Source organism: Papaver somniferum, chromosome 3, assembly GCF_003573695.1.
Source record: "Papaver somniferum cultivar HN1 chromosome 3, ASM357369v1, whole genome shotgun sequence".
NCBI classification, from domain to species: Eukaryota; Viridiplantae; Streptophyta; class Magnoliopsida; order Ranunculales; family Papaveraceae; genus Papaver; species Papaver somniferum.
The window spans coordinates 38,574,950-38,588,636 of NC_039360.1; the positions used below are offsets into that span (position 1 = coordinate 38,574,950).

General features: G+C 36.4%; 2 protein-coding genes and 1 long non-coding RNA gene across 5 annotated transcripts; 1 reads left to right on the forward strand and 2 right to left on the reverse strand.

Moving 5' to 3' along the window:
• The first annotated feature begins 633 nt into the window (after positions 1 to 633).
• LOC113355914 lies at positions 634 to 3,248 on the forward strand. Its single transcript, XR_003362659.1, has 3 exons — positions 634 to 1,035; positions 2,819 to 2,885; positions 2,974 to 3,248. It is a non-coding gene; the product is annotated as an uncharacterized LOC113355914 (long non-coding RNA).
• An 816-nt stretch (positions 3,249 to 4,064) lies between these two features.
• LOC113355915 (hydroxyproline O-arabinosyltransferase 1-like) lies at positions 4,065 to 7,566 on the reverse strand. Its single transcript, XM_026598898.1, has 8 exons — positions 7,081 to 7,566; positions 6,376 to 6,443; positions 6,067 to 6,268; positions 5,881 to 5,978; positions 5,714 to 5,783; positions 5,397 to 5,468; positions 5,189 to 5,302; positions 4,065 to 4,334 (listed from the first exon to the last, which is right to left on the reverse strand). The coding sequence occupies exons 1-8, from the start codon at positions 7,474 to 7,476 to the stop codon at positions 4,275 to 4,277; spliced, it is 1,080 nt and encodes a 359-aa protein (XP_026454683.1). The 5' UTR covers positions 7,477 to 7,566; the 3' UTR covers positions 4,065 to 4,274.
• Positions 7,567 to 8,530: 964 nt separating this feature from the next.
• Positions 8,531 to 13,282, reverse strand: LOC113355916 (BRCA1-associated protein-like). 3 transcript variants are annotated; one of them, XM_026598901.1, is made up of 13 exons: positions 13,128 to 13,282; positions 12,815 to 13,010; positions 12,584 to 12,699; positions 12,382 to 12,490; positions 12,112 to 12,226; positions 11,840 to 11,937; positions 11,008 to 11,114; positions 9,830 to 10,073; positions 9,667 to 9,720; positions 9,355 to 9,498; positions 9,141 to 9,205; positions 9,009 to 9,063; positions 8,531 to 8,907 (listed from the first exon to the last, which is right to left on the reverse strand). In XM_026598901.1, exons 2-13 carry the CDS (start codon positions 12,956 to 12,958, stop codon positions 8,755 to 8,757), a joined length of 1,404 nt encoding a protein of 467 aa, XP_026454686.1. In that variant the 5' UTR covers positions 12,959 to 13,010; positions 13,128 to 13,282; the 3' UTR covers positions 8,531 to 8,754. The 3 variants fall into 3 exon arrangements, with proteins under 3 accessions (XP_026454686.1, XP_026454685.1, XP_026454684.1); XM_026598900.1 differs by having other exon boundaries at positions 12,815 to 13,023; XM_026598899.1 differs by having other exon boundaries at positions 12,815 to 13,032.
• Between the last annotated feature and the right edge of the window lie 405 nt (positions 13,283 to 13,687).

Consider the following 13,687-nt stretch of genomic DNA (forward strand, 5'->3'; position numbering starts at 1 on the left):
TCTCGTTAATTGTAGCTGAAGTAATATAGGAGAAGCATTAATCTGATCAAGATTGTTAGAAGTTTACAACTAGAAGACGGAAAAGAAAAAGAAGAAGAACGGTTTCAAGAAAGGTATTGACTGACTGGTCCGATAGTGGTCAGATTGTTTTCTTTTAAGAAAAGGAAAACACAATTTCTGCTTCCTGATTCGGGTTTTTTCTTCTTCATCAATTCCTTTTTTGTTTTTCTTAATTATGTTGTGTTTGTGGTAAGTTTCTTTGCACATCTTAATAACAACAGAGACGTTAAAGAAATAGATTAATAATAATAATAATAATAATAATAATAATATGGAATTGGTTGATACAACCTATACAAAAATATTAGGGATTTTTTGGAGAGTGGCGGGTGGGGTCAGGTTGGCGAAGGTTTGAATCACAACAACCCAATATATGGCGGGTATTAGAAGGTATGAGTCATAGTCGACCGCATTTAAGTGGGAGGGGCGGGTGCGGGTAAAAGCCGGCGGGTGTAAGTCAAGTTGTCGAGTCGAGTTTGTGTTTCTTGGTCTCACCTACATCTTACTAATATAAAGAAAACACGTCTTTTATCCGGTTGTCAGTGAAAGGACTAAGTAGTCCTCCCGTGTTTTTAATAGATCCGCCGGTTTTTCCGTTGATTCCAAAACAATCAGGGCTAAACTAGACCTTTCTGTTTTCTCTTCTTTCTTCTTCCTCGAACAACAGAGGAACCCCAACTCCAAAATCCCAGTTCAATACCTAGGTTTCCATTGAAATTTTCTCTTATTTCTTCGTCGTCCCTAAATCGATCAGAGATTACTCCAGACCCAAAATGAATGTTTTCTTAGGATTGTATTTGTGATTTCATTAGTGTTTTGTACAATGATTTCATTATTTTTCAATTTTGTACAAAAATTGAAATCCCAACTGAAATCGATTTCCAGGCTCGAAAACTCATCACATCCTGGGGTTGAGGGAGGTCCCAAGGTTCGATTGTTCATATTTGGAAAGGATTAATTTATTTCAGAAGATTGGTAAGTAATTTACAATTATCACTGCTTGCTTAAATTCGAGTTAGTAAATTATAGACTTTCTTCTGAAAATGTGTAACCTAATTAGCTCAGATACACAAGGTATTGGATGAAGAAGATAGAGTCTTATATCATAAAAGGGTTTAATGGCTTTCTTAGCAGCTACAAAAGTTTGGTTAGGACTTAGGCCTAGAATGTACAAATTTGGTTAACCCCACGAGAAGTCATGACATAAAGCAACAATGAAATGGATACAGTACTCCAGCCGTTGAATCCACTATTACCAAGATTGACATGCCTTACCATTATGTTTTCTTTTTCCATCAAATCCATGATAAATCCTTTTTTTGTTTTAGGCCATCACCTGTCTTCATGTTAGTCACATTTCTTTACGGTTAATCATAAGTATCTCACAGTTTTAATCTTTTGCATGAACTTTAAATAATGGTCAAAAAAAAACCCCAGTGAAAAACTTAAAACTATTCAGCTGTTTGGTGTTGAATGTTCAATTGAAACTGAATCGTGCAGGGCCTCTAAAGTAAACATATGTGTAAGAGTTTGATCTAAAATATTAAATGGGATTCTATCGGTTAATTTGTACTTGTATGAAACTGGGGGGTTTAAGTCACCAATTGGTTTACTTTTAGACGACCATAGTGCTTATGTTGAACCATTACAGGTATATCCTTTTATAAGTAGGATCAGCTGTTTGGTGTTGAATGTTCAATTGAAACTAAATCGTGCAGGGCCTCTAAAGTAAACATATGTGTAAGAGTTTGATGTAAAACATTAAATGGGATTCTACCGGTTAATTTGTACTTATATGAAACTGGGGGGTTAAGTCACCAATTGGTTTACTTTTAGACGGCCATAGTGCTTATGTTGAACCATTACAGGTAGATCCTTTTATAAGTAGGATAATTCCTTATAAAATTCCTACACAAACGCCCACAGTGGATTTGATAAGATGTCAATTTCTTAGAGTTTTAGTGTCCTTTTTAGCATATTTCCGTAATTATCCGGTTGGTAGTATCATGCCTCTGAAATGTTAAGAACATGCATATGTTAGTCAGCTATGATGATCATGTTGGCTGCTCAATTGCTATATTCTCACCGGGTTTGAAAGAAGGTCAGTCCTCTATTTCTCTAGCTGAAATATATTAGTTAGATGTTTTACTGTAATAGTGCTCTCTCATCTGTTTCGAATTCTGCGAGACAAATGATAAAACAAATGAAAGCCTTAACCAGGAGTCAAACGCTATAGCCTGACTGGATCTCCTTCCTTATGAAAGCCAGCTAATGACCAAAGAGAGAGTTTGATGATTTATTTTTTCGATACTTGAAAGCCAAATTGGCAGAACAGTGGATTCATGTGCAAAGTCCTATTATTAGCTTGGATGAAATCCTTTGAATCTGAATTCACCTTTACCACCAACAACCCATGCACCACTGCCCAATGTGCCAGTTATACCAAATCTCAGTCATTAGTTTAGGAATCTAGGTTGTAACCAAAAGAAGCAAAATTCACAACAATTTGTAATATCCGTGTAGTTTTGATCACTAACATCATTGTAGATGACCAAGCAAAAAAAGGTTCATTATAATTATAATCTCTCAGGTTGAACAATCTGAAAATTTGTAATTTATCAATATGGGTTAAATCCTCGCCATTGAGTTCCGATACTTGAAGGCCAAATTGGCAGAGCAGTGGATCAGTGTGCATGATTAGCTGGAGCCATGAATTACTGTACATCTGAAATGGTTCGTTATCATTTTAACTGTGCAGGTTAGATAAAATCCAGTCAGACGAGCAACTTCTATAATGAAAACGGACGAAATAGCTTGTGAGACAGGTATTTGATTATTTTATTTTTTTTTTGAACAACATATGAGAATATAATTGTATTTGATTTCAAGTTGTTTTACCCGTGTATATTATAGGTACAAACAACTAACAACATACGAAGAATGTAATCGGATAAAAGAATGGAAGGGCAGGCGCAAAGAACAGAAGGACGGGCGCATCGCGCGTGCGTGTTATACTAGTAATAAAAGGACGATGTTTTTTTTTTGATTCAATAGAAAGACATTGTTGATTACCAAAATCTTAAGAAATAAGGAATCCATCGAGCCTAACCAATGTTGGAGGCTGTTTTGAATTTTTCCAAGTGAACTTCCTCCGAATAATTACAAATTAATCAACTCATTCCTATCGACAAGTCTTCGGAAATATCTTTTGTTTGTAAGTAATCATAGTAAAGTTTTTTTTTCTTAAACCGGTAAAGGATTTGGTGCCGGCGAGTTTCGAACTCATGTCATTAATATCATCGTCCAATGACTTTACCGCTGTACTACATTGACATCGATAAATTTTTGTTCGATAAAGAATTTAATGCGGACGAATTTCAAACTCAGGTCACTGATATCATCATACAATAACTTTGCCCCTGTACTCCAGTGACATCTGCCACATGAATATTTTTATCAGATTGAAAAATCTCCACCCCTAACTCATGAAATAGCCCGAATCTGATGCTCCATAAACAGAAGTAAATTACTGGACGCGCCATTTCTAAATTTAACTGACGAAGAAAAATCCCCTAATAAGTAATCTTCTTGCGAAAAGATTCTATTCTAACCCCTTGGGCTTGGACCAAGCCCAAGGCTGATAAGAACGGAGTTAAATTCCCTACTAGTGCCAGGTTCAAATTTTCCTATGATAATGTGTTTGAAATTGTTTGAACCATTGTTTCATAAAACCAATATTAAACCAAAATCTATCATGCATGCACTCATTACATGTCTTGGGACTTGGGGTCATCAAATTTGGTTTTCGTCAAGTTTGCATGGGACAATATGCAACTAATGAATAACATGTGTATATCTCCATGCAAAGGCTTATGTTGGCCTCAAAGTTTCTCGATCAGAAAGACAATCAGCTAAAAGCCACCATGGAAACCCCGGAATCGCTTTTTGGAGCTATGAAATTTTCAAGGACGGGAAAATTCAAGCTTCCGGTAGATCCACAAACCTTAACTAAAAGTACAAAAGATCCTTATACCTTGATTTTCTTTTTTCAAAAGATAAGACAAATCCTGAAGAAAACAGCATCTATTATTCTGTTAACTAATAAGAATCAAAATGGATAAATACATATGAAAATACATCAGTGCGGAGGTACAAATTAGCGAAAATTGATGGTAATGATATCCTTATTCAGCATCTACAAAAATGGCTCTTCCTCATGAACCCCAGTTAGGAAGGTTGGCCGTTGCCTCGTTCACCATCTTCACAAGAGTTACCTGCAATGTATTTTAATTAGTTAAAAATGAAAAATACAACACATAAAGGATAGAGATACATTCTAGTGACTACCCATTCCTACTACAGTAGAGTATGAACTGTAATATACATGAAAAAAATAAGCAACTTTGAAGTCTCTTATTTAATGCCACTATGTAATCTGTCAAGCATACTGTCATTAATGATCACGCACTTAGCAAAAATGTCCAAAGTAAAAATCCTTTTCGAAGATCAGGCTAATCAATTAGACACTGACAAAAACTAGTAATGTAATACACTCGCGTGCTGCTTTATGTTCTGTATTATTCCTGAAAGTATAATTGATTCAATATTTGAAGCATAACCAAAATGAGGTCAGAGTTAGTGCGTGAAGCATTATTGACAGAAAACTGTATGAGATAATATTATCAATTTAACCCATAAGCACCAAACGGTGGGTTAACTAATAAGTCACAACACACAAGCTTTTTGTTGATGCTCAACTTCGCCGTAACAAGTCTGGAACCTAATAATTTTATTGCCAGAGACATGGTTTACAATGAAATAGGAATTACTCTGTTCTGAACTAATCTATAATGGAGGATTGACACACCCTAAAAACTACTACCTCCGTTTTAGGAAAAGTGATACTTTCACTTTTTCATTTTTGCCTAAAAAATAGCCAAATTGAAAAAGTGAAAATATCACTTTTCCTGAAACAGAGGGAGTACTATGAAAGCTATCCGAGATTTATAGAACACAAAATCTCAAAGGACGCTCTATCCTTGAGAGAGCTATCAAGTCCCACCCTAGTTCATGTTCTTGGTCACACAAACATGCAGAAATGATAGAAAAATGTGCTGGAGAAACATACCACACTTTCTGGTACACCGGGTGGAGGCATTGTAAGGTTTCTTGGAGGTACAGTGTCGGTAAATGATCGCTTGTCAAACCTCCATTCTCCAATCTTCCCATATGTTGACTTACCCTGAAATTACAACACTGACTGTGTCAGAAATATTGAATAGCTTAATTTACATAAAAATTATGATATACAGAAGCATGGCTAATCATATGAGTACCTGCATGTCATAATCACATCCGTAAGTATAATGAATTATGAACTTTTCGCCGATTTCCAGATCCCATGGAGGCTTTACACATCAAAGAGAAAATAAACAACAGTTAGTTGAGAATAAAGTCAGAGTAATATTCAACAAGAAACCGTAGAACTGACAGCTTGAAGCTATATAAGTGCATTTTTTTTTTGCATTTATCTGCTCTGTGAAACTTCAAAGCACATCCCATCCTATTACTGCCAACTAGAAACTGATCCTTACAGATCTTTCTAGGGGTTTTTTAGGCACAAAATGCTTGCTTTTATAAATGGAGAAAATACCTGTAGCATGAAGTCCTTGCGCAAGATGTTCGCCACACCATGATGAGCAGATGCAACAGCATAAGCATACCTTAATATAAACACGACAGAAAAGCAGAATATTTAATCAGTCAAGAGTGTAAAACTAGATGTCACAACTTTAGCTTCAATGAAGTCAAAGTATTTACATTTCAAGAACCCAACCAAAAGCTTTATCAGCCTCAGGATCCTTCTTCATAGCCAGTGAAACATTCATCCACGTGGGAGCTATCTTCTTAAGAGCTTCCTATATCCATTGACAGAAATCAGAACACAATGGGAAGTCTTACACAAAACACACCAGAATAAATGGCACAAATAACACAAATATGTACCTTCCCAACAATGACTGGAGAATTCCCTATTGGGTCAATATTGGTGATAGGTCCCTCTTCCTCAAGATAGAACTTACGGAGTGTGGATTCATACTTCTTGGGTTCAATGTAAAAGAAAGGGAATGCAGCTCCTAGTCCACCTTTGGCCAGATTTGGTATGGGCCTGACGATAACGTGGTCTGGTTCCGACATCAATATGTAACTGCAGGAAAAAAAAACAGGAAAACATGAAATATCTAACGAGGGAATACTCACTCACTTACTCAAGATAGACGATAATAATTAACATAAACAAATGAAGTTTCATACTCTTCTTTAATATCTGCTTGTTGAAGCCACTGTACGAATGCCCATGGTCTGTTGAGGACAATATAACCCTGATATCGAGAAACAAGATGCACAATCATCAATGTAATCCTTCCCCAATAGTATAACAAAAGAAATGATGATCCAAATAAGGAAAACTTACCAAGAAGCATTTGATGGCTTCTGACTAATATACATGACTCAGTGTTCAAAAGCAAGTGTCGTGACATAGTTTACTGAACTCTCTCCCTTCTTTCGGTACTTGATTGGGTTAATTAGTCAAGCACTAAGAGCTCGAATCTGTGTGAATCATAAATATCATGAATTATCCTAATTCCCAAACATTATCAATGACCAGACTTCATAGGTTTAGACGGGCATAACATCGTATCATGTCGAAGACCTCATCGAGGTCAGAACAAGAGAAAAGATTGATTGCCCCATTCGACCAAAATGCTTACTTCCCTCCCAGATGCATAGTTGCAAAGTTTTCATCCAACCAATGAACTACATTACACTAAAACTTGCTATGTCCTCCCAAATAAAAACATAACCTTTATCCAAATCCTAATTTCAACTCAAAACAGTCCATAATCACAAAACCCACAAATATTCAGAAACAAAGAGACCATTATAATTAACATGAGAGACTAAGAGAAAGTAAAACCCAAAATCCAATTCATAAAATTGAAGTTAAGTAATGATTACCTGATCCATTCCAGCAGGCAAGGGTTGAGCAACAAAAGTAGGCATCTCATCCATATACTTATCAGGTTTCCCATTATGTAAAATCCTAGTAAACCCACCCATATCAGAATTAGGTCCATTCTGATGCTTCTTAAACCAGTAATACATAATTCTAACTTGCCATGTATTATAAACTGAATCCGAAGCTGTAACAGCTGTATGAAAAAGCCTTCTTTGTGATCTGGGTACTGCTCTATTCATAGGCATTTTGATGATAGGATCAATTGAAGACAAATCATTTCCAGGTCCTGGAAAATCTAGTCTGAGTGGAACATTTGCTGATATTATAACATTGTATGTTATAAGTGCTACTGAAAATGTTATTAGAAGTGTGTAAATGAAGTTTGAAAGACCCATCTTTTTTTCTTTCTTTTCCTCTGTAGATGCAGAGACGAGAAGAAGAAGAGGAAAGAAATGGAGTTTTTGAAAAGTCTTCTTCTTGCTTTGCTTTAGTGAAATAGAGTAGGTGGGGTTAGCTGACCACTACTGAAGCCATTACTTGGTGGCGCATTTTAGTGGATCAAGCAAATATCCTCTTAAATTACGCGGTTGTGTTGTGTAGAACTAAGAGGCGCGCTTAGTGTTTTTGCTAATATATGAATTTAAGCATAAAAAGTCAACGGGTTTAAGGCAATAATTGGGTGATAATGTGAAAAGACGCTATTAATAACTACCAAATTCGGATCTTACTATAGTATACTGATAAAGCAAGTGATCATACCGAGTTTGAGTGACCTGAGTTTGAAACTCATCTATGTAACCGTAGTATAACATTGAAATGGTACGCAAAAGCTTTCTAGAAAGTGGGAAAAATTAGATTCGGAAGACCGGCTAATGAAGAATTAGATGGCTTTTATTGATGGTCACAGTTTACTTCCCCATAGTTAATACTTTCTTGACATTGTAAAATAATCATATTTTTTTACCGTTGGTAAAATGAACAAACGCATAGCTCTGGATGTTATCCTGAGCTGCTTTGTTTGTTTAGATGCGAACCACCTCGAGAGAAGAGTTGATTGTTTTTGTCTCAACACTCGATATTCACTGTACATTTTGTAATTATCCTTATAAGACAGTTTTCTTCTTAAAAAAAGAATTGGATTTATCACTGATTTGCACTCTGCAAATTACTAAATCGCGTATGGAACACATGGGAATCTAGTAATGCCGAAGTCCCACTTTCTTGGTGTGTAGTTAGACAAGTACTGTTGCTAACACATGGTATCTTGTATTTGTTTTTTGATAGTCATAATTTGTCTGATCTGATCAAAATAATAAGACCAGTACTGTTGCTAATCTCTGTTAGTATTATAAGCTAATTTTATATGAGCTCGTTATCACAAACAAATCGAGTATAGTTGAGTTGATTGCCTGATTCTACTGCAAGTTCAAGTAAATAGACGCCAGCTTCTGAACAAAGACATACTCAATGCTACTGAAAATGTTATTAGAAGTGTGCAAATGAAGTTTAAAAAGACCTCATTCTGGCTTCGTCTGTTATTAGCAGAGTGAAAGAGAGGTAGGAGAGTTAGCTGACCACTACAGAAGATACTATAATTTTTATACAGTGACGGAGTAACATATACACAAAATTTCTAAATATACTTTTGCTACAAGATTGGGTTTATTAATGGATCAATTTCTTCTTCTGTTACTACTTCTAGATGCATTTTTAGCATTGCTATTTGTGCCTTCCATGGATACAACCATACCATTCGTTATCTCACTTGATCCGGATACGTGTTCCTCTGTATTCTCAGCTTCAATGTACGCCATTAAACCTCTAAGCTGTAGACAAGAAAAGGAATTATGAGAACCATCTTAACAGATATAAGTCGGACGAATAATACTTTCTTACGCCCGACTTGTTAGATTAACCATGTCTTTACCTGTTCCTCCAAGGCCTCTATCTTTTCATCCCTTATCTTTAAGGCTTTTCTTTCCCTGCAGGAAAAGTATTAGATCAATTAGCATCACAATTCATTACTAATAAATTGCCTTTTACTGAATTACGCCCATACCTTTCTTCGATTTCCAGAATCTTTGACTTCCAGAAATCTTGATTTTTCATAAGATTCACATTGACCTACACACAGTTTTACATTCTTTAAGAACAAGAAATAGCTTTACAGGAGTTTGAAACGACACCAAACTTCTATTTGTTTTGCTGGTTATCAAAGTAAATCTGGAAGAATACACACATTGAATTCTGATATTCTGCTGGACAACAATTACCTCATCAAGAAATTTCTTCTCTTCCATGTGCTTATCCAGCTTGCTTTGCAATTTCTGCAGTCTTGACCCAACAGCCTTGTCAACAGATTCAGAAATTTCTTTTTCAGTTTCCTCCTTTGCCTCCAAAAGTAGTGACTCGAAATACTACAATTAGGATGGATACAAACATTAGTAGGACAGCTCAAAAAAGTGTGCAAGGATCTCCGATATTCCAAATAAAAACATCTATCAGAGAGCTATGTCAGATGATCCATACTTGAGGCGGTAAAATAAACATTATGCATCTTAAGATTAACTAGGAAATACACTTACTGTTCTTTGGTTCTCAAGTTGGGATGTAAGAAGGTCGTTATACTCATCAACAATCTGCAAGAACGTATGCAGCTGGTCATGCATAAGACCATAAACACGAGAAAACTTGGTGGAAAATAGATGCGAAGCAGAAAGAAAAAAACAAATAAAAATAATGTATTACGGCTTCAAGTTTGCTGCTGAAGAGCACTTCACCGGTTCCAAAATCCTTACTGCACTCACAACTTCCATAATCACCAGTATGCATACAAGTGTTCAACTCTACCAACTTTCCGTCAGTTTTGGATTGGATCAGTCGATGAACGTAATTGTCCCCAACATAATCCCAAACACGTCGAGTTTCCAATTCAAGAGAATAGCAGTGCTGTGTTTCCTTCCAGTGTCTGATAGCATGACCTTCTTTATACCTGAACAGAAATATGCCAAATGAGGACATAAGGAGGAATAACCAGAAAATCACAAATCATTTATTTCAATTAATTTTCTCTTTCTATCATGACCTCTAGAAATCACATAAAAAACGACACCAGAAAACCACGCCATGAAAAGATCTAAAGACAAAACTGGATAATTACCCCTTAAGCTAGACATGTCCAAAACCTTTGATTGTTGGAATGGACTTTTTTCCAAAAACTTTCAAGTATCTTGGATAGAGTGATGACTGGTGCAACATTCTTCACGAGTGTATTTCAACTACAGGTACTTCAATCCTTCTAATTGGCTCTTAAACTCACAAGAGGGATACAGCAGGAGATCCATTATCCCCCTACCTTTCATACAGAACAAATAATTCTTCTATCTCAATCAATTCTTAGGATGGAAGGTGGATCCCTCCACCAGAGGGCTACATGAAAATTAATGTAGACGCTTCATTCAATATAGAAGATGGACCTAGCGGAATTAGTTTAATTATTCACGATTCTGGTAGGCAATCCTATGAAGTCAAAGGAAGATTCTTTAATGGCAACGGAGGAAGCAGTCACATAAGCTAGCCCTCTTCATCAATGTAAAGTTGTTTTTGAGTCGGATAATCAAGTAGTGGTTAAGGCAGTACATGATGCTAACCCCCGTGTTCATTTGTAGGGGATACCACAGTGATCAATCATCAACTATACAGTTTAGGAAGTTGGAGCTGTGATCGTGTAAGAAGAAATGGAAATCGAGCAGCACACTCTAAAGCTAAAAAAGGCAGGACTACATAGGCTTCTTTTGAGTTTTATAGAAACATCGTGATGACATTCTCACTATCGTAAGAAATGATCATTCTTCTGTAACCTGAACCTTTGCTATGAACATATCATGTTTTGCATCAAAAATAGAAAAATTTAGCGTGGTGATTACCTTCCACAGCCGACAAACCCACAGATGACACAAATCCAGAGATTCTCAAGAGTTTCACATACAGAGCATTTGGATTTCTCAGGCTGTTGCTGACAGTACCTACAGACCTGGAATCAAATTCGGAATTTGTGTCAATCGCAAAAAATATTTACATAAACTTTCAATCAAACGTAAGACTACAGAATACAAGTAACTCGGTAATAAATCATTACACATAATACTGCTCAAAGAACAAGAATATATAGGGGGTAACAATCTCGAGAACTGAGTAACTTGTGGTATACAGATCAATATAGACAAAATTCTAGGTATTGACGCCAAACTTAAGTATTAGGTGTAAATGCCGTATTTGCGGGAACATACAGAAACAAAGATGTGCGGGTCTATAGCCTCAAATAGGAGTTGGATCACTTCCCTTCAAAGTTCAAAATGCTCCAGATAAAAAGTGTATAACCCACAAAAAGCAAGAATCCAATAAGAAGTAACAATCTCAAGTATTGAGCAACTTGTGTTAACCCAGAATGAGCACCAGCAGGAAGACAGATTAACATAGACAAAGCTCTAGCCTTCTAGGAATCGGAGTTAGGTATAAATGCCAAATCTACGTAGTCCCAATCCCTAGCAATATAAGGGAACATAGACAAAAGACTGCGAGACCCAGCCTCACTCGGGAGTCGGACTCGGATCACTTCCTGTTAAAGTTCAAATTGCTACAAACACATAGAGTGTATGATGTATATTCATGAATCTCAGGAACGCACGACAATATATAGGAAAATCATGCCCTTCCAACTATAAAGTGATTACTGTAATGAAAATAATAGGAACTGACCGGGCAAGAAGAATCAGTCCATTTTGAGATACACGAACAGTGAAATGAGTGATTGCAGATCGTTGTGAGAATGCCACCCATTTCTTGGTCTAATCTCTCTGCATAAGTTTAAGTAATAACTAATTAGAAAGTAGAGAATGAACAGAGATATAAATAAAAAACTCAAACAAGAACATTACTGATATGCAAGTGAAACATCAAGATAGTTTCTTACATGAGACTTTACCTGTCAGGAAATAATAATGCCCAATTTCTAAAACAAATGAACTTACCTAGACAAACTGGGCAAGACGGCTGTTCAGTTGAGCTTGCAGGGGAAGTGTGTGCATGTTCTATTGAAGCTGTGAACTGTACATCTACAGTGAAAAGGACATGACAAACCTCTACCTGGATTAAGAAGAGACCGACAATATCTACTTTCAGAACACCATATCTTTTTCATTGATCAATTTAACCTCCAAACATTTCAATTACATCACCAACAAAAATCTCCGAAAGAAAATTGCATCAGAATACTACATCATGCAGAAAGCAAATCATACCTCCATCGACGAGAAACGTTTCCCATTAAAATGCTTGTAGAAATTATCTGCCGATTCCTGACCATCAAATCTTATCAAAACACTATACTGATCCTCATCTCCATCATTTCTAAAAATTCCCAAACCAAAACAAAACCAAACAATGGGTAACAGAGCTCCAATCCATCAATGCTAGTACACAAAAATCATTTGCAAGTATTACCTGACTATTCGCATCTCAAGTATATGCTGAATGAATGAACCACAGAATTGGCAAAAGTCTGCATAAGTCATGTGATTAGGTACTGCTAATACACAAACAAGCGGTTTCCTCCCCACCTACAAACACCAATCCGAACAAAATCTCAATCAAATACTAATTAAACCACTTTGAAAAAGCTTCAGCACAAATTGAGCTCATATTCTAAGATTTGAAATAAGATAAATAACTTACAGGAAGATTTGAATTAGGGGAATCATCCCGATAGAGATGCATAATTCCTCTGATTTCTTCAATTCTAGGGTTTCCAGAAGAGAAAGGCAAGGTTTGTGTGACAGTAGAGTTTGAAGAAGATTCAGTTAAATCTGTAGAATCCATGGCGGTAGAGAGACGAAATATATCTTCAGAGGTGGCGCCTGCGACGCTTCCACTGGTGGAGGTAGCTGACATGACTGATGAGATTCAAGAGTTTGTAAAATTGAAACCTCGAACTAATCCTAATTGATGATATATCTATACTAGAATACCAAAATTCAAAAATACTGACCTTATTTTGTGAACAAGTCTAACCAGCAGAAATCCAAACTGTAGTCGAAGGCCTGAATAACTCTCGGAGATTCGTGTTTTCTCGTCTGCAAACGGAGATATTATTCAGAGGAAGAGGAAGGAAGATGGTTGTTATTCTTTTGAGTTTGCGGGAACGACATGACTCAGATGTATATTGACTCAAAAACGGATGTTTAAAACACGCATTACCGTTTTTCACGATAAAACAACCTTTTCTCCGGTTCGATGAAAAACGTTTCGTCGTTGACAAACCGGGGATACGTCATCGGTATAATTGCCGTGATAACCTGGCTATGCATATAACGTCGTTAAATGAAAATATATGCCTATAAAAGTCTCACCGTCACGATGGATAACTTAAACTGTCAATACGCCCGTGAAAGCGTTTTTCACTGCTGTTTTTGGCACATTGTTTTAAACCCAGCTCCCAACCTCCAAAATTGCCATTCAAAATGCTGGAGTTGGTGAAAGTTAGTCAGCAAGTCGGATGCCGGTTTCACAAAACAAAAATGATTAACTCACCGAAACAAAAAAAACGAG

What these genes read in the sequence shown, in the direction of transcription:
- LOC113355915 (XM_026598898.1), bottom strand. Translation starts at nt 7,476, where the DNA reads ATGGGTCTTTCAAACTTCATTTACACACTTCTAATAACATTTTCAGTA. An exon ending in CTCCAGTCATTGTTGGGAAG is followed by an intron (nt 5,979 to 6,066) that starts GTACATATTTGT and finishes CAATGGATATAG; the next exon opens with GAAGCTCTTAAGAAGATAGC. An exon ending in TTTGGTTGGGTTCTTGAAAT is followed by an intron (nt 5,784 to 5,880) that starts GTAAATACTTTG and finishes GTTTATATTAAG; the next exon opens with GTATGCTTATGCTGTTGCAT.
- LOC113355916 (XM_026598899.1), bottom strand. Translation starts at nt 13,030, where the DNA reads ATGTCAGCTACCTCCACCAGTGGAAGCGTCGCAGGCGCCACCTCTGAA. An exon ending in AACTTGAGAACCAAAGAACA is followed by an intron (nt 9,499 to 9,666) that starts GTAAGTGTATTT and finishes TCCTAATTGTAG; the next exon opens with TATTTCGAGTCACTACTTTT. An exon ending in TAGAGGCCTTGGAGGAACAG is followed by an intron (nt 8,908 to 9,008) that starts GTAAAGACATGG and finishes TCTTGTCTACAG; the next exon opens with CTTAGAGGTTTAATGGCGTA.